At 40.8% G+C, this 26,228-nt stretch overlaps 1 protein-coding gene across 1 annotated transcript; it reads left to right on the top strand.

Moving 5' to 3' along the window:
* The first annotated feature begins 13 nt into the window (after positions 1-13).
* Positions 14-20,458, top strand: n4bp1 (nedd4 binding protein 1). Its single transcript, XM_067588748.1, has 12 exons — positions 14-533; positions 3,637-3,864; positions 4,100-4,267; positions 5,546-6,090; positions 6,326-6,683; positions 7,006-7,335; positions 8,046-8,281; positions 12,759-12,889; positions 13,482-13,578; positions 14,271-14,378; positions 17,695-17,796; positions 17,963-20,458. The coding sequence occupies exons 1-12, from the start codon at positions 219-221 to the stop codon at positions 18,336-18,338; spliced, it is 2,994 nt and encodes a 997-aa protein (XP_067444849.1). The 5' UTR covers positions 14-218; the 3' UTR covers positions 18,339-20,458.
* The last annotated feature ends 5,770 nt before the right edge of the window (positions 20,459-26,228 follow it).

The raw sequence follows: 26,228 nt of genomic DNA, 5'->3' as shown, positions 1-26,228 counted from the left end.
CCTTCACTGGGACTTTCCGGATACGTCACTCGGAGCTTCCGAGTTATTAGCTCGCTCTGCCTCTGTGTTCATGTCGATTAGACACCGCAAACAGCGCTGCATTGCTCTGGACTACACACCAAAAGACACCATGAAAACGCCAAAGAGCCCCAACAGCGCCGAGAGGTTTGAATATTGAGACGCCGTTGTCAGGAGCGACGGTCCGACCGAGAGGCGGAATGTCAACAACGCGGCCCCTCCTCGGGATGAGACGAGTCACCGAGCTAACGTGCCCGGAGCAGCCGACCAGCAGGCTGCCTGCGTCCGCTGGGAGGCAGCAGCAGGAGGCCCCCCCGACAGTGGACGAGTTTACTGTCCTAGAGGATAAAGAAGATGAGCTGAAATGTGCCAAGCCTCGAGTGGAGCAGGTTTTTAAAGTAACGTTCACCATCATCGGTCTGTTGGATCACACTGGACAACCGCACGGCAGCAAAACATCCCGGCAGATATGGCTTCAGCTCAAAGGAAACAGAGACGACGTGTCCAAAGCAAAGGTGAGGTCGTGTAACACTTTCACTTGTAATGCCCGTAAATAGCCAACTGCTCAATGTGAAGCAGAGTTGTTTTTTATTACAAGCTCAGACCAAATGACCACTACGCAGGCTGTAACTTTACATTTCACCATGAACAGGTGTATCAGTGTCCTGTGATTAACAGCAGTTTCTACTGTTTCATCACAGACATATTTAACTTATATAACCCAGAGCTCTGAGATGATATAAAAGTGAAGTTAGATGTATGGTCTGACTTTTGTTGTGTTTTTTCTAGGACACTACAGGAAAAGTGCTAACTGCTTAAGTTGTTATAGCATCAATGAATGTCTGGACGAACAGACATAACACCCACTCTTAATTTAGTCAAGATAGTCTATGAAAGTAACCATGGTAATAACGTTCCCCTAGCATCATTACAGTACTGATAGAGTGGTGGCCTGTCAAAAATGTCATGACATTTTGTCAGCTTACAGTCAGCATCAGTCTTGTCAGTGGCTAACAAGTCACCTACATGTCTCAGCCTGGTCACTTCACTTTCAACATGATTTTTATGAGTTTGTGGCTGTTGTACATTTAAATGAAGACACATGTTAACATCCTGCTGTTGTTTGTTGTCAGACTTTATACACATAGTTTCATAGTTCTGTGAAACAAAACACTTAGTAATGAATTAGCTAACTAACATAGTGTGTGATCAGGGGGGAATAAAGTTAAATCATAATAAAGCACCAACATAGTAACAGGTGATTCTGTGACTAATGATGAAACAGAAAACTCAGGAAAACATGCGATTCAATCGGCAGAATCATTTTTTGAATTATTAGACAGCTGAACTGGGATTAAACATTGTGTAACAAAGTCTCTGCACTATCATTTATCATGAATGTTTGCTCATAATAATGACATCATTGACATGGACAGTGTATTGTGTTAGTATTCCTGGCTGGGGATGTCCATATAGGATGTTTTTAAATACTGATCTGTTATAAAACTGTATCTGACTTGTAGATACATAGGAAGCTGTGATTACAATAGATGTAGACACTATATCATACACCTTAATAACCAACCAAAAGTGTCCAAATGTATGTGAAATTGCAGAAGAGGCTGGTTGTACTCCTGGATAAGCAATGCTCAGTATGAGCGAATCACATCATCTCTCGCACTAGTCAACTCGAAACCCACCCGTCAATTTAAAAATCATGTGGGCCTGAGGTGCATGTAGAGTTTATATTGTATACTACTCTTACTAATCCGAAACATCTGTCAGCATCTGTAAAATGTAATTTTTTTCCTGTGTGATTTCCCGTACAAGAGAATATTTCACACTTCTGCATCTGTGTCATGGGTGTCTCTCTCTCTTGTGTATAAGTCGCTCCCTCTGTAAACAGCTGTTGAAGGCTCTGCCGGTCAACCGAGATCATGATGCGGAAATGGAAATTTCACCATCAGCCGGTTCAATACATGATAAGGATGACATAGGAGTCATAAAACACCTTCTCGTGGGGCTGCAGAAGTAATCACTTCATAACCACACCAATATATTAAGATTACTGTCGTTTGGGGAATCACTGCCATGATTCCCATGTCTACTTTTCTTGTAAATGTAGTTTCAAGAGTTGACAGTTAACTTTTGCCACATGATTGAAACTCTCTTCTTACCATGTGCCACACTTTACACAGCATCAGCAAGTTGTCAGTGTGTGGGTGTATGCTTGCTTGACTTACAGAAGAAGCAATATGGTTTTGTGAAAAATGAGTTGCTGTAATCATTTGTTGTTGAAGGATTGATTCTCCTAAATTACATTTAAAAAAAATCTGTTACTTATTTACCTCCAGTGGTATCTAGTCTGCATGTAGTTTGTCCACGTTTTGATATCTTTGTTTTTGAGAATTCTGCCTTCATGCCAACACAATGGAGGTGAATGAAATTTCATCTGCGGTGCTTTTAAAGCATTTCAAACTTACATTAAAGACTTTAACAACAGCATCTCTGACAGTAAACAGTGTCTCTGTCACTCTGGATAAACCCACAGACAGGATCCAGCCAGTAAAGTGGTAAAGAACAGGATTTCTAAATCAGGGACATTTTATGAGGACGCAGGTTAGTCCTTGCTGTAGGTTTATTCTGATAAACGTTAGTGTCGGGGAGGCACGGCAGGGACTAGGTCTGTGATCATGTTCTGCTTTCAGTTAGTAATTTTACTCACGAATATGCATCAAACAAAACACCTACTGATAAGTTTTAATCTCATGGACTTTGACCATTACAAATCACACAACTAAGTAGAGTTAGTTCCCCCCAAAAAAAACTTCTAACTCAACACTACATTTCTATATTTAGTCGTATTTGAATTATTAAAAACCAAAGTACCAGCAGCTAGGTTATCTCAGTCCATCTGGTTATTGCAGAGGGGCCAGAGCTACTGGAAATCCCGACTCGTTTTTATTGGTTGTTTCACTTTAAAAAGCCACGCCCCAAATATTTGAGAGCAGGTTCTCTTTCGACACCGTGACATCCTTTCTTTTTCTCTCCCTCTGCGTCACTATTGAGTCATTTAACATTCTCAGTACTGAGTTTTTTTCTTCTTACACATAAAGAAATGTGACACAGTATCTGTAAGGAAGTTACTGCACCCACCTGCAGCTGATTCATCCAAACATTTCCCACACCAGGAGATTCCCTGAATCAATGACAGTGTTTAGTTTCAGCACGTGTCAGCTCTACTGCTCTATAGTGAGGTGTGGGGGTGTATGTTTGTATGCTTCTGAACTAAGAGAGCACATACAAGCAGTTTTGGCACCAAAAGAAATGTGTATATTTCATTTTGCTTGATGTGTTTCATTCAGAATTTTGCGGAACTCTGTTATATTTTTTTTAGCATGTGTTACTAAAATAGTTCTGTAGAGCTTGTTTGGCCTCTGTAGTTTTTACCAGATCATTTTTATTAGCTACTCTGTGGTTTTGTCGCCCTTTTTTAAAAGGCCACATGCACACATAACAATACAGTGAATGTATTTATAGCTGTTTTATTGTTCTAATTAACGACGCCATTGTTCACTAACATGCTATTACAGTTGTTCTTCTTCCTTTGTCGTGCAGGAATACGTGAGAGGGCTGTGTGACCCAGAACTACAGAAAGAAGAGCGGTACCCGGTGGACATGCACTGTATCTTCGCCGGAGCCTGGGGCCTCTTCCTGGACAGACTCATACGAGACACGAGCGCTGAGGTTCTGGTGCCTGAGCCGGGCCGACTGCGGCTGTTGGGCCGGGCTGAACCTGTAGTGATGGCCCAGAGCAGAGTTCAGCAGTTTGTAGCACTTTTCCAGGTAGGGTTAATCATAAGCTGTGATCACATATAATGCTATTGGAGTTTTGTTGTGAATGTGGTGATGGAAGGACACTTTTTTTTTTTTTTTTTTAGTGTATATAGAGAACCTGAAAACTTTACTGGGAATTTTGAATTTTGGCTTTACAGCAACTTTCTCACTGTCCCACTGAAAAGCAAAAAAGTATTGTAAAGCATGATACTTTGTGGTAATCTATCTGTGTGTTTGTGTTCAGGAGAAGCGAAGTCTACCAAGTGACAGAGAGCCAGCAGTGAAACGAGCATTCAAGTCCTTTGTGGAGGAAAGAGATGATAAGTACACTATGGAGCTTCTACTGCTGCCCAGTGCCCTGAAAGAAGAGTTACTGGGACTGGCTCACAGCCCCACCAGCACAAACACCATGGTGAGTGTGTACATTTTTTAACGTGAGTCATTACAGTACAGCACCCAAAACTACAAAACTCTTAGAGTAGCTTTGGATACTTGCAGCAAATTTAGAAAATCAAAGAAAGTAACTGCTTTGGGTAGTTGGAGATGTATAATGTCACATTGTATTATTTCGTTTGATGATACTTAAAACTTGGGTAGTGTATTTGCTGTGACAGAGCTCAACCAAAAACTACAAATTCTGGATTGTGTGTTTGTAGTTAAAGGAGCAGTGTGTAGGATTTAGTGGCGTCTAGCAGTAAGGTTGCAGATAGCAACCGAGTGAATCCCCCTCCCCCTCACCAAGTGTGTAGGAGAACCTACAGTGGCCATGAAACTTGTGAAAAACGGGAAAGGCCCTCTCTAGAGCCAGTGTTTGATTTGTCCATTCTGGGCTACTGTAGAAACATGGTGGTGCAACATGGTGAGCTCCTGGAAGAGGAAATGCTCCCTATAGATATAAAGAGCTCATTCTAAGGTACAGAAAACACAACAATTCTTATTTTTAGGTGATTTTACACTAATTAAAACATATTTATGAATATTCCATTTCTACCAAGTCTGTTCCACTAGATGCCAATAAATTCTACACACTGCACCTTTAAGTAACTGTATTTGTGCTAAGATAATCTTATTAATTTTACTGTATTATTTATTAACAAATAAGAATGAATGCTCAACAAAGAATGGATATTCTTTGTTATTATCTTTACTGGGTTTATTGCTGTGAGATGTCTCAACTTAACTGATGTGAATTTCCTTCCTGCTCTTATCTGTGAAGGCCTTTTTGTCCTTGGCTGCAACATACATTTAAATGAGTCACAACAAGGCAGGTTGTTTTTGTTTCTCTTCCACAGAGAGCTCACATATCCAAGAACGAAACATGTCTGAGACAGCGTACTCTCTCCATGTACTATATACACTTTAACCTAATCCCAGGGTCATGAAATATTTACATAACTAATGAAATATTTCAGGGTGTTTAAAGATAAGGGCTTCAAAGGTTGTGAATAAAGTAAGTTGAGCGTTACTGGTCTTAAAGATGTGTGATTACACAGTGAAACTATTTGTTTGTCATTTGTGAAGTAAGTAAAAGAGAAAACATACCTCTTCTTTTACAATGCTCTGGTTCTTGAAAGGAGAACCATGTAGGGTACACAGGAAAGTCCACAATGAATGCTGGTGATGGCAAGTGTTCATGTGTGAGGGGAACTTTTACTGTACTTTCTAAACCGCGGTGTGTTTCCTCTCCCAGGCTCAACTGAACCAGACACTGCATCCCAGCATGGCAGAGGTCGACCAAGACCGCTCACAGAGTAGCACCCCTGTGACAGAGCTCTCCAACCGCATCCTGGACACTAGCTTTGAGGAGAAAGGGACTGGGGCAGCATCTGTCGGAGGTGGAGGTGGTAAAGCAGCAGCAGCAGCAGGAGGAGGGATAGGTTTGGGCCCCGAGGCCGTCCTGCTGAACGGCACTCGGCCTTCGCACAAGCGGCGCTCATCTGAGAGCGAGACTCGGGACACAAAGAGACAGTACTCTCTGGAGCGGAGGGACGAGTCGCCGGAGAGAGCGAGGGAGAGGGAGCGACAGAGGGACAGAGAAGGCCGGGGGGGCAGTAGCAGCTGTAGATCCAAAACCCCCTCTGCTTCGTCGTCCCTCTCCTCCTCCTCCTACTCCTACTCAGCTAAAGCAAACACAGTAGTCGGTCCGATCATGTTGGACTCCAGTGAGGGCGCCGCAGACGACGGGGAGACAGTCAGCCCAGAAACCAACCTCCGCTGCTTGGTCAACTTCTTCAGGTGGAAGTCATAATACTTTGAAACATTTGCATGGGATCTGATCATTAATATATTAGAGATGTTAAGAATTACTTGTTCCCTGAAACTTTATCAGTTCCTCTTGTCATTAGTCAGGAACAAGAGGACTTAGATTTTGCATTTCAATCCTGTATTGAAGGTTTTGTATCTTGCATATGATTTAATACTGTTGTACAATTGCAAAATAAAGCTGTTGAAACTCTTTTTTTTTTTTCAGAACAATGGGTTACCAGCAGGAAGTCGTAGAGCGTGTCGTCAAGGAGACAGGACAGACAGAAGATACCTTCCTCCTTCTGGAGAAGATCGTCGAGGAATCGAAGCGTTGTGAAGAGGGGTCAAAAAGAGGGGAAAAAGAAAGACCGTTGAACTCTGTGCACTCCCCAGACACTCCCTCCTCATCATCCTCATCTTCTTCTACGGTCTCTCGATTCAGAGAGAAGGAGCGTGAGCTGAACAGAGCCTTGGTAGACCCAGGCAGGTCGAAAGAGAACATTAAGCCCAACCTGTATGGAGGCAGTAGTAACGGTCTGGGGCACCGGAGGCAGTGCAGCGGCAGCGAGACCAGCACTCAGCAGGTACCATCCAACTCACTAAAACTTATGCCTTTTCCTTTGATAAAACATTAAATATGAAATATAACGTGACCACCTGCACTATGAGATGAGGTGAAAAGTTCCAGTCAAAGTCCATTTTTAAGTCCCTTGCTACCTTTTTGAAGGTTTGAAATAATAGTTAGAGTTAGAGTAACACAGTCTAGATGTACAGTGACTTATTTGTCTTTTGCGTTATACATTTACTGATACTTATTTGTTTCAGAAGATTTAAAATGGTATTAATTATGGTGTGCATGCTGTTTTGCTCCCTTTTTAAAAAAAAAAAAAAAAAATCTCATTTCAGGCCATCACTATCAGGAGGAGCTCTAGTGCTCAAGGAGGAGCAGGAAACTACGAGGTCATAACCATCGATGACGACGACGTCACCCCCACGGATACCAAAGCAGCAGATAGCAGGACGTCCCGGATGATGACGGTGGCACAACTTGACGCCCAGTCTGGATCCAGAACAGACTACCTGGCGCGGGGAGGCAGTGTCTCACAGAGGGACTACTTGACGAGAGGCGGGACTCAGACTTTGGGGGGATCGGTGAAAGTCGAGAGCGTGACGGCGCTACGCAGCACGCCTCAGTGGCTGACTGCCACCACCACCTCCTTGGCTTCAACCCCCAGTGTAGGTATTACCTTAACATGCCGGTTTGCTTCCCATGTCTCCATGACCTCAGTCCCCCTGCAGTGATTCACCACATGATGTTGTAAAGTTAATGGGTTCGCCTCTAAGGCTCTTGTTAAATTTGGGAAATTTTGGAATATCCTGAGAAAGGGAATTTGACTCCTACATGACTCCTGATGAATCATTTCCAGTTGTAGACTAAATGTTTAGAGAATGAGTTTTTCCTCTGGATGAAACCGATGATGAGGCAACATTCATCTTTAGAAATACAAACAGTTGAGCTAATAGACAGCACAAAAATGTCAGAAGGAAATCACAATATTTATCATTGGATTTCATCTGCCCTGTGCTGTCATGAATTTTGAAATAGCAGCATTATTTTTGAATGACTTTTCTCTATAAATAAAGTTTTCAATTTGTTTGACTATGACCAACCTTGACATAGAGGTATGTCAGAAAAAAATCCATACATATCCAGATATATATTTTATGTCGTCAAAAGGGTTAAAATATTAACCATATCTTTACCATATCACTTTTTCCACACACAAATTTGCATTACTGAGCTGAGAATGAGCTAAAATCTTAAACATGTCCACACAGAGCAAAGGCTTGCACGTTTTTTTGTCACGGTTCATGTCATGAATCACTTCCTTGTCTTTCTGTTATTTTACAAAAAAAAAAAAAAATCTTTACTTTTCCTCCTCCAGTCAGCTCAGACCATCACCCGGCCCTCGGCCTCTCACTATCAGACCATCGGCCACATGGGGTTTCACGGGGGCGGAGCCAGACATCCTCCCGCGAACGACCCCCAAGCGCCCCCGGTGACCGGCTTGGCTCGTTTCCACCAGTCGTTGAGGACCCCCTACACTCTGAAGCTGCCCAATGAGCCAGGACGTCCGGAGCTCAGACACATCATCATAGACGGCAGCAACGTGGCTATGGCGTGAGTCTGCACATACGAACACACACACACACACACATGCATAAGCCAACACAGTATAAGCTGTAAAAATGGAAGTTGCACAGCAGTAGGAAACTTTCCTGTGGCAGAAGAAAAATTGCAAACCACATTGGTGTAGATTCCAATAGCAGATAAAAGATTTTAACCAGAAAATCCATCCAATACACAGAATCAATCATGCAGTTTATATCCCCAAGCTAACGTTCAAATAATGATCTAGTAGTTGCTAGATTCAGAACCTCAGAGAGCAAAGAGTTTGATTTGTTTAATAATCTCTCTCGCATCTCTGCACTCGGGGCCCTTATCGCAGTTCTTGATCAGGTGTCATTCTCAACAGCGTAGTAGATGTTCGTCGGGGGATTTTTGAAAGTTTTTTCAGATTGTTTGTTCTAAGTCTGTCGATTCATATTGTTATTATAAGTGTCTGACAAGGACGTACAGAGAATGAAACTCATTTGTTTACCTTTCGCTCGATCCCGTCTGTTTTGTCGTCGTGTCTAACCAAGTCTCACTCGAGGAGAAGTCTCATTCTGAAATATTGTGAGAGTTGTTGCAGGGAGACACGCTGAATGTTCAGCCATGACTTTGAAAATCTTTTTGATAACTCTAAGATACACTTTCTGTACTCCCAACACAACAAACTATTCCCGGCACTCCGTGTTTCCACCGTCCCCTTCCTGCAACAACTTTTGCGAGATTTCAGAATAAAATGTTTTATTTCTCTGTAGGATCGTTTCCATAATGTTGTCAGACACAGTCTGAGCCTGTCAGCGGTAAAAACAAGCACTTTTTTTTTAGTGAACATGCATGGAAGGGGCACTATCAGATTACATTACGGCCTTTTTTTGCAGCTGCCAGCTAAAGCGCTCTCACTCAATACTGGACCGATTTCAAAAACTGTTGTCCCCATCGATCACTTAGACACAAAGTTTTGCCTTAACTTCTTCACAAAGCAGGAATGAAAGATTCTATCTACTCTCTGTGAAAATCAGAACGATGGGAAACGGACGCAGGGGAACAGTCTGACTCCCAACCTCTGGTTTGGTATCAACATACATCACACATAATGGCACCTTGAGTTGAGAACAACTATAGTGATGGTAAACGTAGGTTTTGCAGTGACTGGGCAGAAGACAGGTGTAGGCTGGGATTTACTGGCACTTTCCAAGGCTTTATCTATAACCAATGGCCTAGTTGTGACTTTAGTTAACTTTTTTAAGAGATGTTTTTACGTGAATCACTTCCTCTGAGCAAAATACCAGGTAAAAGGTGATAAAAGTATGTCAGTGTTAATCACCGCACGTGGCTATTTCTCCTGTTTCAGACGCAGCAGTATAAGAAAGAGGGTTGTAGCTCCGGCGATGACTGTTACAATATTTATTTTGAATGGTGTCCCTTCCCCCACCTGTAGCACATGCACCATATTTTTCCCTTTCACATATGAGCCCATCACCCTTCCCATCAACATCATCATCATCATCATCAGTTATGGTCACACACACACACACACACACACACACACACACACACACACACACTCTAAGTCATGCTCACTAACTACACAAAGCATGGGTTACAGGGCGTAGGTCGCAGCTACAACTCTTGCTGCTGTGTAGGTGTAACAAAACTTAGCCCACACATTCACATAATGTTGCTCATCACCTTTTGTGTGTGTGTGTGTGTGTGTGTGTGTGTGCCTAGCAGAGCGAAAGTAGATGTAATAACATGATATTGATGAGTGGATTATACTGTGGGGGTGTTTTTGAGAAGAAAGGCGTTTTCTGGTAAAAAATCTGTTTTGTATATTCAGGGTTTCTATTTGATCCAGAAATTTTGCAACAATGAGAAACCTTACAGTCATGTGTATCACTTGAGGAAAGATAGTTTAGCCAGCTTTTTTTTTTTTTTTTTTGGTTTTTGGGGGGGGGGAGGGGGTTTTGCACTCTCTGCTGATGTCGTCATAGGCATTTGTCCCAGTTGACCTTGGCTTGACTTCTCAATTTTGCAACCACTTCCTTTCACGTTCTCTGTTATTCCCGCTCTCCCTCCCTCTCCCCTTTCATCCTCTTTTTTTTTTTTTTTTTTTTTTTTTTTCTTCACCAGAAGTATGCCCGGCTCAACAGATGTCACACAGAACTTCCAAGTTTTCTAAAAAGGATTTTTATCACAATTATATCCATCAGCTGTTTTCTTTATTTTTATCAAAAGCATCAACCGCATTTTAATATGACTGTGATACTCCTGACGCGGGCTTCAGGATGAGGATAAGCTTTAAATAGGTTTTCAGGTTATGTAAAGTTATTCTAATGAGCTCTTAATGTTATGTCTTGGGCAGGTTACAGCCAGATTTCCACAGTGACTTTACTGTTTGCATAATCTCCCCCTGCTGTGTTGTCATTCATCACTTTCTCTTTCAACAGTCGTTGGAACTTCCCTTGAGTTTGCATTGCAGCTCTGAAACTTATCCTGTTCTGTAGTATATGTGTGTGTGTGTGTGTGAAACATATCTGTACTTCTCCACAATGTTAATACTCACTATCAGTAGATAAATTTAGGTCAGACACTTGAGCCTGAGCAATATCAAACTTCATAATGGAACATTTCCATCAACTTCCACAGTTCTCTTCTTCTTTTGAGAGAAGAACTAGTCCTCATACTCACTCTCTTTGTTGTAGTCATGATCAAGAATGATGCGTCGTGGCTTATTATGAATGATTGTGTTGTAATACGGGTTTATATTAAGGCTGCTATTCCTAGATCGGTACTCCTCCTCATCCCAATTCAAGTGAGCACCAACTTTAGCTTTTTGCATCACCGTTCGTGCCAGGGCTCCCATGAAACTTTTTACTTTTCCAGACCTACAGCAGCCACCCAAGCCGTCTGCTCTGTGTGTGTGTGTCTCTGCTAAAGCTCATGTGAGGCCAGATTCCTGATCAAGCTAGGAATCCAGCACACAGGGAAGTAAAGTATAGACACAACGGACAGAATTTCACATGACAAGGAAGCGGAAAGAAGAATAAACAGAAGCTTCATTCATAAAGCAGCATTTTGATCGCTCAGAACAGTTTTTAGTTATTTCTCCGAGAACCTCGGTTCGATACCCTCCTCTAACCCAACACAGATGTCGTTAGCTACAGTCACATCTAGTTGAATTCATAAGGAATCTATTTTAGTAGTCCATTATGATGAAAATGTGAAACTCTTGTGAAGAAAACAAAGTAATATGACAGCCATGTTTTCCTGCTGCTCAGTGGCAGTAAGTCATGTAGCTTCAAGTGCTGCAACTGTAACCAGACACACGGTCAGTTATTTCCCCTGAAATAGATCTGTAGATTTCCCCCAGGCATAAAAATAGGTGGCATGATTTAAAAATAATGCATTTTAAGAAACATTTCTTTTGGAAAAAAAAAAAGGGTTCCAGAGAAAATATGTCATAACATCGTGGCATTTACAAATTTGTCACCGTTCTAGAAAGGCTGTTATATTTATCCTGAGGTGATTGATGTTGCCTAGCAATGACACGGTATTTCCCTCAACACACACACACACCTGAAACCGTCAAATAAGTGGTAAGTAAAATACCCCCTAAAAACATGTAAAAAAAAAAAAAAAAAAAAAAATCAATCATTGGCCGAGGACGTCGCTAGTGTTTTTTAGGTCTGTGGCTTGTAGCAGCAGCAGCAGCAGCAGCAGCAGCCGGCTTCCTGCTCGGCGAGATCGGCTGATCTCAGGGAGTTTCTCGTCTCTGTTGATGTTTGTTGCTTTGTGGTTTTCTATCGTCGCCACCCATTTTCTTGCATTACAGCTGTCTGACGTGCACGGGCTGTACGCGCACGTCAGACGGCTCTACCAGTGATCTAGGTCAGCTGGTGGTGTGATGGGCATTTGATATTACTATAGAAATAGTCAGGTTTGTCATACTTTTTGAAGTTAAGTGCTGTCCTGCAAAATATTTTTAATATTCTGAAGTGCCTTTTTTTTTGTTATCTGTATCTTTTTTTCTTTCCTTTTCTGATTCTATAACATTAGATCATTGTTGAGTTGTGATTTCTCTTGTGGTGATACATAGCGATGCACCAGTCCAACTTTTTATCCTGATACCGATTCAGTTCTACAGTGACATGGCAAACACACTGTATTTAATGTGGATCAGTCACATAGCTGAAATCCGATCCGCATCATGAAAGTCAGTATCGGCATTGATATTGATCTGGCAAATCTGATTGGTGCATTTGTCTGCTGTCCGGTATGTGCTAGTTTTCTGGGCCTAAAGTCAATAATTGAAGTCATGTTTGCTGTTAAATGTTACATTGTGTGTATGTAATTAGTGGGCAAAAAGGAAGATGACATTAAATATGCAGTCTTGTTTCTCCTCACTAATTTTCCTCATCTTCCCATCACAAATTATATTACATCCAGTCTTACAGTATCTCTCTTCTTCTTGTCCCCGTCTGACCAGTCACGGCCTCCATCGGTTCTTCTCCTGTCGAGGAATCGCGCTGGCGGTGGAGACGTTCTGGAGGCGAGGCCACAGGGAGATCACGGTTTTCGTCCCTCAGTGGCGCCAGAAGAGAGACCGACTCACAACAGGTACGCATGCCGCAGGTGTATACAGGGCGTATACGTATACTGACAAGTATCAGCTCAATGCTTTGTTTCTACTTATGTACTCAAGCAGGTTGTATTTCTAATGAAACCGTGACTGTGAGGTTAAAGTGCTGACTCTCAGATTTAAAGGCGTTTGACCTTTTCTACACACTCTACATGACGTCAGATGAAGGTTAACACTTCAACCTCATAGTCACTTTGTAATTTCAAATGATCCAAAACAAAACCGATCCTATACATACAGACTGTTGGTGTGTTTGTGTGTGTGTGGGTGGAGCTGCTAAAAAAAAAAAAATGACGTAACTATAGCTCACTTCACTGTATCCTCTTTAAATATTGGATTTAATACCATTTCATTTTAAGCTTCCAAATCATAAAAATCTGAACATTTTGAGCCAATCTTTACATGTGTGTTTAAGCATTTAGGATCTAAAAAACTGTTCTTGGTTTTTTTGTTTGTTTGTTTTTGTGTGTGTGTGTGTGTGTGTGTGTGTGTGTGTGTGTGTGTGTGTGTTTTTCTTGCTTTTCCATTTAATCATGATTGCATATTAATTTAATTGTAAATTTATTACAGAGCAACATTTTCTAAACCAGCTAGAAGACCTGCGGCTGCTCTCCTTCACTCCCTCCAGAGAGGTCTGTGGCCAAAGGATATCCTCGCATGACGACAGGTACACACACACACACACACACACACACACACATACACAATCTTAAACCTTTTTAGATGTTTTTTTTAATTTTTTATAGAAGATAATTCACCAGTCTTGAATTCTTTATATCTAGACAGTGGTAACAAGGCAGACCTGAGAGTTTCAGTCATCTAACACGTGTATGACTAGTGCCCGGGACTTAACCACTTGGCTATCTCCGGGCATTTTGGTTCCATTATGAGCTTATCGCCTCCTACATAAATATCTAACACTGCGTCCCCTTCTCTCACCCACCCAACACCAACAATAGTCATACTGTATTTTCATAATGGAGTTGAGTAAGCAAACTAACTAGAGAACAGATCCAACGGATGCCTGATATAATATGATTTAAAATACTGCTGTTATTCTACCGCTTAGTCATTTTAGGCTGGCGTTTGAACACGAAAGTGAGTTTTAGAAGATCTTGAAATTGATCAGCAACCATATCATTCTTCTCAGATACAGCATATCGAGGTCAATTTTTTGTTGGGGGCATTGGAAATTAACTAAAACTCATCCTGACTCAGCACGCAAGGTGTTTCTCTGTCAGTGGATTTCCCTCAGTGGGCTGCGAGCGGCCCGAGCCGGGAATGAGCTTTTGACCTTTGAACGCAGGGAAAATCCTGGATTACTAATCGGCGCTCTCTCTCTCTCTCGCTCTCCGTCAGGTTCCTGCTCCACCTCGCGGAAAAAACAGACGGGATCATCGTAACCAACGACAACCTGAGGGACTTCGTCGACACATCGGACACCTGGCGCAAGATCATTCAGGAGAGGTGATTGTTTGGTTTTATGTATACACCTCTCAGTCAGTCATTCACTTATATGTTCCATGACCTCCAGCCATACGGGAAAGTCCAGCGTGGCGGCGTGCCAGCTACGTGATGAATGTTGTTTACAGAATTTATCACCAGTCTGTTTACAACATTTCCAACCAACTGCAAGTGCTGTACGGATGAACACACACAAATAAATATACACCAGAGAATTAGTCACATCACTTACCAACACTGGAAAAAAACATCTCCAGTAATTTGAATGTCAAATGTTCGTTTTGTAAAATACAAAAAACAGAAAATAGAGTCAGAATTATTGGATCACATGTCAGCGAGTGCCCGGACAGATCAGTTTTTAAAAGTTTTGATACAGACCTGGTTTTATAGTGAAGTGTATTATAATAGCATTGATAAAAATAAGTAATCACATTTATTCTGATCAAAGCTTTTGGTTAATCAAGTAATTTGATTTAACAATAATTTAAAAAGTTTTGTCTTTATTTAAAAACAACAAGTTGCTTCATTTTATTATGGGTAGCAATGATGAATGTTGATGAACTAATCTCATATGCAGTCATGTACTGCACTACCAGAGATAGTTTTGACACAGAGTGTCGAGGGAGACTTTGGTATGCGTCTGTGCTGCAAGGATGTGTCGCCCTCTGTTGGTTGTTATTTTGAAGCTCAAAGATCTCAGATTAAGTCCATCCCACAAACTCCCTTTTTACACAGAAAACAGCACCTAACGAGTGACCCATGTGGCACCATATGATGCTGCTGTCAGCCTGGTCGCCAACTTTAACACAGACTGCAGCTGCACTCTTCCTCATGCACGCTCTCTTTACGTCACTGTTGTGTCATGTGACTAGACTAGTTTGACTTGCATCTAACTCTCATCAGGAGGAAGATCAACTCACTGTGACACTTGACTTGTTGTGAAAACTTTTTTTTATTTCCCATGATATAATAGTTCTGTCCACCAAGATCTCGAGGTGTTTTGTTATGATTGTTGCCTCCCAAAAAAATTGTCTGAAAAGTTGCAGTACGATCAGCAAAATAAAGCAATATCGCAGTGATGTTCAAAACTGCAACTGTAAACCGCAGTCGTTCATGGAAATCATCTGTAATCACAATGTGTAGTTACATCCAATAAGATTCATGATGTTGATGATATTATGTGCTGAAATGTAGCAAAACTGCACTAAATCTACACACTGTAAGTTCAATAGTAACATACTGTACTTTTAGTACAGATGGTCTGAATTTGGTTGGTAAATGTGTGCAGTGCATGAGCATTCCTGTACCAGTTGAAAGCTGCTTTTTGAATGTTCTGAGTTAAGCCAATCAGAGAGTGTATGGTTCCTAAAATGCTCTATAAATCAAACGGTTAGTTTTATGTATTATGTTACTTTTATGTATGAGAAGAGTTTATAGATCCCAGAGGGGAAATTCACATGTACATTCACAGCAGACATGCAGAGAGGCAAGAAGACTGTTGAAGAACTCTTTGAATGAAATGAGAAAAATATAAAATAAGATATTTTAAAAAAGGGAAGTGACATTAAGCGGAGAAACATGGATGCAGATGCTTCCACACAGGTGCACTGTGTGGTACAATTAAGCAGTTAACATCCAATCATGCTCTGTGTAAAACACTGAGCAGGCCCAGTTGATTCTGACTTTGTATCAAGATAAGAGGAAAAGAGGACTTTGAAAGAGGGTTGATTGTTGGGGCACAGATTGCAGGAGCTTCAGTCACAAAGACTGCTTGACTCGCTGGTTCAATAGGAACGGTGACTAAAGTGACATCTGCATCCAGATCTATGGGAGAGACATCAGTTAACAGGGTTGTAAATTGTGGTCGACCGTGCACGTTTGATGACCACGACGCTCGTGCATTAGTGCGATGTGTAAGAAAAACAGAAGAGCAACTCTTCCTCAAGTGACTGTGTCAGCAAAAACAGTCTGTCAACAATGACATAGAGAGGGATATTACAGTAGTGTTGCAGTGCATAAACCCCTCATTACAAAGACAAATGCACATTTGAGAGTTCAGTGGTGCAAAAACCATAGGCGCTGGTCTACAGGGATGTGAAAAAAAGCGATATGGTCAGATGAGTCATCCTTCACCATATTCTCTAGTGGGCGAGTGCATGTGTGGCGTACACTAAGAGAACAGTCTGAATGTTTGACCCGCACAGTGAGGGGATCTGGTGGCTCTGTTATGCTTTAGGGGCATTTTGCTGGCATGGTTTGGGTCCACTTGTCCCCTTAGAGGGAAGAGTCACTGCAAACCAATACAAAGTAGTTGTGAGTCATCACCTTTATCCTATGATGAAACATTTCTATCCTGATGGTCTCTTCCAGGATGACAATACCCCACTTCACAGAGTATGAGGGGTCACTGAATGCTTTGATGAGTATGAAAATGATGTGAATCATATGCTATGGCCTTCACAGTCACCAGATCTCAACCTAATTGAACCCCTATAGGAGATTTTGGACTGACGTGTTAGACAGCGTTCTCCACCACCATCATCAAAACACCAAATAAGGGAATATCTTTTTGAAGAATGGTGTTCATCCCTCCAGTAGAGTTCAGAGACTTGTAGAATCAATGCCAAGGAGCATTGAAGCTGTTCTGGCGGCACATGGTGGCCCAACACCTTACTAAGACGCTTTGAGCCAAATCCACAAAGAATGGATCGCGCCTGCTAATAGCACAGCATTTGCACCCACAATCTGCTCCCTTTTTAAGGACCTATTCACAAAAGATTTTGCGCTAATGATATGCTGGCATAAACACGCCCATAAAGCTTCGCAGCTGAGTGCAATTTGCCCTTGTTTTGCATAGCGGTTTCCAGTGTTTCAGGCTTTTCTCCACATGTCAGCACACAGATCGGTCCATAATGAAAACTGCAGAGAGCACAAAAGCCTCAAATTGCATATCTATAATTAGCAGAGGTGCACACACACTGAACTCCCCACAATCACAAACCAACTTTCATGTATTTTGCTTTGCTTTTACTTCTCTGGTATTTCACATCTATACTAAAATGTCCATAAAAATAGACTACAGCTATCAATGTGACTTATACAGGTCTAGTCTTAGAAATAGTTGATCAGGTACAATATACAGCCATGGAGTAAGACATCTTCAAGCCAAACACATATTATAGATGTTCAAATACTCACACCTCCAAACTGTGATGATCAGTAATGTTTGCAAACATTCTTCACATTACATCATTGGTTTATAAAGATCATATCTTACTTTATGAATTAGTCATAACTATTTTTTTTTTTTCACTTACAGGTTGCTTCAGTTTACTTTCGTGGAGGACCACTTCATGATCCCTGATGACCCTCTGGGTAAAAACGGACCTCACCTTGATATCTTCCTGCGCAAAGACTACAGGTGTGTTTTGTACTCATTTCTTAATGGCCAATGAAAGTTATTGGCTTACTTAGGGATCCTCCTCTTCACAGGAGGATTGTTCACGTGTACGACAGGATGATCTTCCTGTCTCCATTACACCCCTTTCTCACTGTCCGTCTCTCTTTCCTTTCCTTCCCGCTCTCAGGCGAGCTCCAGCCACTCCTCCCCCCCTGAGACCCCCAGACTTCCGGCCATCCTTCCAGCCGCAGCAGCCGGTTTACGTCCAGGCCCTCCACTCCGCTCCACGGACCCCAGCCTCCACGCCCCAGCCCCCTCCCTCCCTGATGCCCCACTCCACCGCACACTGGCCCCACTCCGGCCCCCCGGAATGGCACCCGCCCCGCCGATCCCCTTCTCCCTCACCCTCGCCCCCTCCCCAGCGGTCACCGGGGGAGACGTCGGAGCTGAAGAGAAAGCTCTACGACATCTTCCCCGACCAGAAGCAGCGGATAGATCGCATCCTCAGCGACAACCCGTACATGAGAGACCTGAACGCCCTGTCTGGGCTGCTGCTGGGATAAATTACTGGCTCAGCAGACACACACAGTACATACACATGCATACATATGTGTGTCAGCATAAAAATAATTTATTTTACCGTCTCTTGGAGGACATTGAAAGATTTTTTTGTTGTTATTTTACATAAAGACTGATTGTCAAACTAGCTGCTATTGGCAAAAAGTATTTTTGGATTGTTCTTTTCTCTCTCCCTCCTCCTCTACTCTCAAATTGATTTAAGGTGAACAACACTGGTGTCTACAGAACCAAAATGTTAAGCAGCAACATCTACATTGTTCAGATAGTAATAAACCATTGCATTTCCTTGACTAATGTCCAGAGGTTCCATGAATGTGGGACAAGCACTGGGAGAAAATGTTTTAGACCAAGAACACTGGACAGTGACTACCATCAGACATCAGCACCTCTGTGAAGAGACTAACTCACAGCTTCTTCTTTATAAGATTTTGGGACATTGGAAAGTTTATGCATGTTTCAGTTATTTCAACATACTAGTTCTACACTTGTTATGTTATGGAGCAGAACGGATTCACCACGGGCCAATACTACGTTGTTGGACTCAATCAGTGAGCAGTTTCAGCAGTTTGAAGTTATTCAACATCAGCAGTGAAGTTTTAAAAGTGCCACAGTTTTATGTCCATTTCCTTGACAATGCACTTGTTGGAGATCAGTTTTCGTTAAGACAGCAGTTGTGTCCTTAATCAGAGGAATATTTCAGGAAGCATGATGACATCACCGATTATAGCATCATATTTACCCCAAATCCATATTTGGACAGTAAACAGTTTGAACTTGAAAAGCCTCTTCGCCACATTAAAGAAACACCTTTAGGCGCTGTATAGATGGGCAATGGCAATAGTTTTTAATTTCAGATATAGCTCACTTTGTGTATATATCCAAGCTAATTTCATCTCATATACCAATCCGTCGCCACTAATTAAAGCAGCAGTGCCCATCTGCATCCCTTCAAAATATTACCTGTATATTCCAGCCTTTACTCCAGCTGAATGATGCTTTCACACACTACCAAGTCTCCTGATGTTAACCAACATATAAACAGTGTTGTTGTCTTTTTTTAAAGGGACCATTCTTTCTCAGTTTAAATTGTTCCCACTCATATTAAAATGAATTTAGAATTCCATTGTTTTGTCACTCGCAGTCTTAATAATCAGAAGGAAATGATTTGAGTGTCATCATTATGACATAACTCCCGCCTCCGTAATCTTTGTCATTAGTGACATTTTCTCTGTGTTGCTTCTTATACCTGATGTTTGATCTCTGAACAGCTGTGGTAGAACTCAGGTGCTGAAACTGAATTTGCTGATAATCTGTGATTGAGATAAGAATTTGAAATGAGGTGGAATCTGTTCCCAGGATCAGTTTTTTCTTTCAGATACGCCGTTAAACAGTGTTTTCAGGGGGATGTAGTCACTAGTCCTACATCAGCATTTTGTTCTGAGATGCTTTGTGAGTTATTAGCCTTTTGATTTTAGGCAATACACAGTATGTCAGTCCATCTGACTTTGGACGGAAACAAACACTACAAGAGCTTGGATTCATTAGTTTGGATTGAGTTAAATGACACCTTTTTAAACTTGAAATCACTCACCATGGGTTTAGAACATTAAACTATATAATCTTGCGAAGACGACAGATTTACAAGTTACATTTGAATTCGATGTTTATTTGCTAAATTTGATGCATTGCAGGTAATTAACGGTGTAGTGAGTAAAACACATTTTCACTGATGAATCTTGAGAAAGTTTGTAGTGTTTTTGTTTTGTTTTTTACCCTCATACACCCAGAGAATGTAGGCAGGAGGTTCCCCAGCTTGCATATTTGATGTGCATCCGAGTTTTGTAATATACAAACACTTTATCTCCTTGTAAGAAAAAAAAATATCTGCACAAAAACTTTACAAGGTGTCAAAAGATAAGTTTTGTTCGTACTTGCTATGTTGTTGTTGTAAGGATTACTGAAGGATTTTTTTTTTCTCTTTTTTGTATTATAATTCTTCTGTGTATATCGATTTCTTCTTTTTTGTAAATATGAGCATTTTTGGCTACAGTGCACATATGGTTGTATGTGGAAAAACAAAATAAATGTGGCAGTCCCCATAAAACTGTTGGTGTTTTACTGTTTATCCACCTGTTCTTTCATAAAGTCAAATTATCGCTAAACTTTGGTTAGATAGAATGTGTTATTTAGTGAGCTTTAGAGGCGCTGACATTGGATTATGTTGCATTTTAACAGAGCTAGGCTAGCTGTTAAACCCCATTTTCAGTCTATGCTAAGGTAAGCTAAGCTAACTGGCCCCTGGCTGTAGCTTCCTATTTTGCATACAAACATTAGAGTTGTATCAATTTTCTCATCTAAATCTCAGCATAAAGCAGATACATATTTCCCTAAATGTCAACTATTCAAGCTGTCAAACTGAAATTAAAGTTTGTTAGTGTTGTTTACATGTAGTTTAAAAATAATGTATCTACCATTAAAATACTTAAAGCACTCTGAAGAGGTGCTTTTTAATCAAAATATATGTCAGTTGACATTTTTCTGACCATTTTTCCAGGAATTATATTTTACTTCATGAGGGTAGAATCACAGCAACATCCACATGTCCCAGACACAAGTGTGTTGGTTCCCTCTCTTGAAACAAGCGTCTACTTCCACACTAGTGGCTCAGTGAGGCTGCAGTTAGGCACAGCTGTGCTTTGAACTAAAAACCAGCATGGCAACATGCTCACTATTTTAACATCATCAGTGAGTGAAATGTGTGAGTTTCAGTTGTGTGTCTGATGCAAAATATAACATAACCTTATGTGATGTACCTGTGTATTTTTCTTGCAAACACATTAGAGACAGACATATATACTCTGGTTTGGCATGAATGGGTTTCAAGTAAAGGACATCAAATATGGTGCTGATTACCTTCTATTAGTGTTCACTAAGACAATGACAGATGTCACGGGTGGTGACACATTTTGGTTCCACACACTGCTCTCCAATGACTCCATTAACATCAGTCCCAGTGCTTTTTAGCAGACTACACCTCTACAGCAGGCAGTGACTCCATGTGTATCAGGCAGCGGACGCAGATGTTTGTGTGCAGACTTCTCAGGCCAGCAGAGAGGGTAAGAGAAATGATAGGCTGTGGCAAGACACCTGGATTCTTCCCTGCATGGGTTTAGATATATAAACCCAAGCTGTGTGTATATGTGTCCTTGCTTCAGCTTTTTATTAAAACATATATAATGCATGTAAGCATTGCATTTTAATAATTTAACAACCAGCACAAATGCAATAAGGCAAAAAGTTTTTACATGATGCATTCAGCACATTAACTCCATTACTTTATGGGCAGATTGTTGTGAGTGTTATTATATTTTTAAAACAGTTATTACATTATGAGATTAAAGTCCCATAAACCCTGTCACTTTCTATTACAACAAAGACGTTGCCAATTGAACGTCCTCACCCTTGATGTCACTGTCTGTGTTTGCACAGAGCACACACATCCTCAAGTAGCAGACGTTAGTGTTTGGCATCATACAGAAGTCCATTAATATTGCCAAAAGCATTCACAGAGCGTTAACATTACATAAGAAAGAATAAATAAGAAGTTTTTCATGCAGTGGTTTGGCATCAGATTCAAACCATCCTGAAAAGCAACGGTCATGTGCTTTGTCACTGCAGCGCGTCTGAGTCACTTCTGCTGATTAATCACTAGGGTTCAGTGTGCATTAAGCTATGGCCACTGGAGTAATGATTTTTTTTGGTCAGTTCACTTTACAAAAGAAGAAGTTTCAACTTTGGGCAGACTTTTTATGTGACCACACTACATCCTTAATGGCATGGTTTCATTTGACAAGGCAGGATAGTGCATGAAAAGTGGCAGATTGCGGAACAGCATGTAATGTCGCCACACTGCCATCATATCCCAGCATGCATTTGAAAATAGCACGACTACATCTTTTTTTTTTATCATGCTCCACTGCAATAGAAAAATCCACACAGGGATAAGTATTTCAAACTCTAATCTCTGATCAACTTCTTTTTTTTTTTTTTTTAACCAAGTATAAATCTGTATATTTCTTTTTACACTCCATTTGAATTATTTAACTATATATTGATGCATTTGCTTCTATTTTTGATTTGTGTCATCACCATTTACAATATTTTTTCAGTTTCAGGGATCCATAATTCAGGGACCATCAGAATGAAGCTGGCTGTACATTAAAACCTAGAGGTCGGTTTATTGTAACAAAGACCATATGTTTGACATAAACAAGACCGTAACCTTTCATTTGATCTGGAAAACAACAGGCCATCCATTTTTTAAGCTCTTTTACAAACATTGTCTCTCAACTAGATTTATGACACTGAAACATGTTTGTGAGCCGCGTTCATATATTAATTTCTATCAAAGTCACTGTCTTTGTAATCTGGTTCAGTTGCAGTGTGCTGAAAACTGAGGATGACATCTCTTTATGAACCCAAAGCTGAATAAGTATGGTGTTTGTAAAGTTTTCTGTATTCTTCTGTGGTCAGTTTTTTTCATAAGAAGTATATTTTTGTAGGGTATAGCAATAAACCCTTTAGTCTGACACAGTGGACAGTTACAATCACAAAGGTGGCCTTAGCATGCTAACATTTGCTATTTAGCACTGACCACAAAGCTCAGTTGAGGCTGATGGAGAGTTTAGTTTTGTTCAGTATGGGGTCATTAACTGTTTTGGACACGTTACATTTTTGGCCTGATGATGGCGTAGGATGAAAACTCACCAAATGGATTGTAATCACTACAATCCATCCTGAGAGGAATATGAATGTATATACCAAATTTCATGTCAATACATCCAATATTTGTTGAGAAATTTCACTCAGATCCACAAATATCAACCTGCTACTCAAGGAAATGTAGGGGGAACACCAAAGCCATTATGATTCATTATCTGGGGATCATGAATATCTCTACAAAATTTTATAGCAATCCATCATATCTCATTCTGGATCAAAGTGGTGGACCGACTGACAGACTGTCATCCAGCTGCTAGCATGCTTAAAAACACAAGTAAAACAGATTAGCACATGTTGATCCCCAGAGGAGGAGTTGTCCAAATTCAGTGGCAGAAGGAGGCGGTAGAGGAACTGCTACTTTCATTTATTTGATCCATTTATTCATTGCTACTTTCATTCCATCTTCTATTTCCATCTTCTCGTGTCACTTTCAAAAATTTGCTATAAATCTCTGACACAACCTCGTACCAGGACTATGCTTGACTAACGTCTCCCTGATTCTTTGGAAATTTCCAGCTCAGCTCCACCCAACTTCAACCTGAGCAGGTTCAGCCAACTGCCATTTTTCTACAGTTTACCTTTTATCTGACACCCACAATGCAAAAAAACAATACAAAACAAAACAAAAAAATGTTTCTTTTGCTTTATATTGTACAAATGTAAAACATCCATCCGTCAAACATCCAGCTTGTAGAGAGAAATGGCAGTAGACTGTGTAAGGACCAAGAAAATCTGAAACATAACATTGTACATCCTGATATTGGATACGGAGGGATGTTTAGGGTGAGGCCCATGGGTGCAGAGGATCAGACATGTATAAGGTCAATGGACACTCCTCTTTGCCTGTACGCAAATGTGTGTTGTTCAGGCAGATCAGATTCAGCCCGAACCCTGCTAACCACACACATGAACATAGGTGAAATTCTTATGCATGTAATGTAATTTTTTACCCAGAATTACTCCCTGTGTCCATGAACATGTGACACACAGTAACAGAGCTTTTTTCACTTGTGGCTCCTGATGTGAAAATACAGTTCTGATAAAGTCCTGATACACAGTAAAGACAGCATGGACACAGATAAGATGGTTGCCAAAATGAAATCATGTTAATACTCCTCTTACAGTTTGAGATCCATATCATCATCATACTATTTCTTCTTTTATCTGTTTATTCGCTTATTATTTCCAAGGCTCAGACCCCAGAGACATAAGAAGCACACATGTACTAACATATATCAGGTGCAACATTACATAAGCAACATGCTTCACGCAACCTGACTCTCATTATGCAAATGCATGTGGCTTGTGTTTCAGACAAAGGGACTTGCCAGCACTGATAATTTATGTGTCCACAGATTATTCTTCGACTGCAGTGGAAAATACTGATGCAAATCATACACAGGCCGGCTTTGGCCAGAGGATAGCTGCAGGAGAATTCCCTACAGGCCAGGTAGTCTAATTTGGGACAGATCAGGGTGCCTCTTGGTGCAATAGATGCCTTTGCATGCACAGCATATGGCTGCAGTACTTTAACTGTAACACATGGGGTCCTGACCCAAGGGTTGAGAAACTCTGGATTACAGGAAGAGGAGGACAAAATATTTTTGGCTCCCAGTGAATTTTTAGCAGTGGACATTTTCTCAGACCTCACACTCTTAAAACAAATGGTTCTACATTGAAGATCCTATATGCTGGTAAATATTCAGCACATCAAAACTGTAAAACATTTTACAGGGTTTTATTAAATAATAGTCATGATCGTAATCATGAAAACAATGCATTTGTTTTACAAAAATTGTATTTAATGGACGGGCTCACAATTTTTCAAGTCTGTTTTGAAACAATAGTCAGGAGCCCAAATGAACATTGAATTTTTCTTGCTGTAATCATTCCTCCTGTTCATACTGACCATTAGAAAATCCCTTCATAATGCATTTATAATGAGGGAGGAAAAATCCACAAGCTTCCTCCTGTGCAAACATGCATTTAAAAGTTTGTCTGAAGCTAATATGAAGCTTCAGACGTCCAAATGAGTCAAATCAAGTAGATATCTTTCAACGTTACAGTCTTTTTAGTGCCAAAGTCCCTCTTTTTGTTACTATACTTCCACCGCAGCTCAACAGGGAAACACTGTCTGAGGAAACACGAAGAGGGAATTTGATGCTAAATGTGTCAGATATCCACTTGATATGACTAACTCAGACAGCTGAAGCCTCATATAAGCTTCAAATAACCTTTTAAATGCATTTTTGCACTTAATGACTGTGTGGACTGAGGTGTCATATCATTAAGAGCTTTGTATGGGAGTAAAATGACCTTAAAATCAATTCTAAAAGAAATGAGGAGCCAGTTCAGGGTAGCTGGAACAGGAGTAATGTGCTCTCTTTTCCTGGTGTTTGTTAAAAGTCTGGTGGCAGAGTTCTGAACTAGCTGAAGTTTTCTATCAACTTTTCTGGTGGGCCAGTGAAGAGGGCGTCATAATAGTCCAACCTGCTAGTAATGAAAGCATGAATCAATTTCTCAGCATCCTGCTTTGTTAACAGCCTTACCTTGGCAGTAGCCAGTATAACCCGTATGAACAGGAAATCCTCCTTTAGTGTTCATGACTGTTGTTTTAAGACAGACTTGAAAAACTGTTAAGCTGTCCTTTAAGTACTAAAAGTCACGTTAATTACTAAAAGAGCAACAGAGCACAACTGGAAAACAGCAACAATGAGGCACACACAGATACAAGATTATTATGAATATATGATTACTTATATATAGAGAAACATTAAATTGAACATGCTCAACAATTCTGACAAACGATTAATTTCAAACAAATTAATTCTCAAACAAAATGCTGAACATTCACTTGTTCAAGCTTCTCGACTTCAATAATTTGCTGCTTTTTTCACAGCCTCTTTAACAACTGACTTGCAGTGAAAATTGATTGTGGGTGTAAGTTTTACTGTGGCATGTTTGAGGAAACGGCATTTGGAGCGAAATGGTTAAATAAACAGTATCTCATTCACACAGTACAGGAACTGTCTTCTCTTGCAACACGACCGGTAACAGGAGATCAGTATTTATGTGGTAATCTAAGAAACAAA

This window comes from Thunnus thynnus, chromosome 5, assembly GCF_963924715.1.
Source record: "Thunnus thynnus chromosome 5, fThuThy2.1, whole genome shotgun sequence".
Classification (NCBI taxonomy): domain Eukaryota; kingdom Metazoa; phylum Chordata; class Actinopteri; order Scombriformes; family Scombridae; genus Thunnus; species Thunnus thynnus.
Note: the sequence above shows the minus strand (reverse complement) of the source record. Positions and strands in the feature narration are given on the sequence as shown.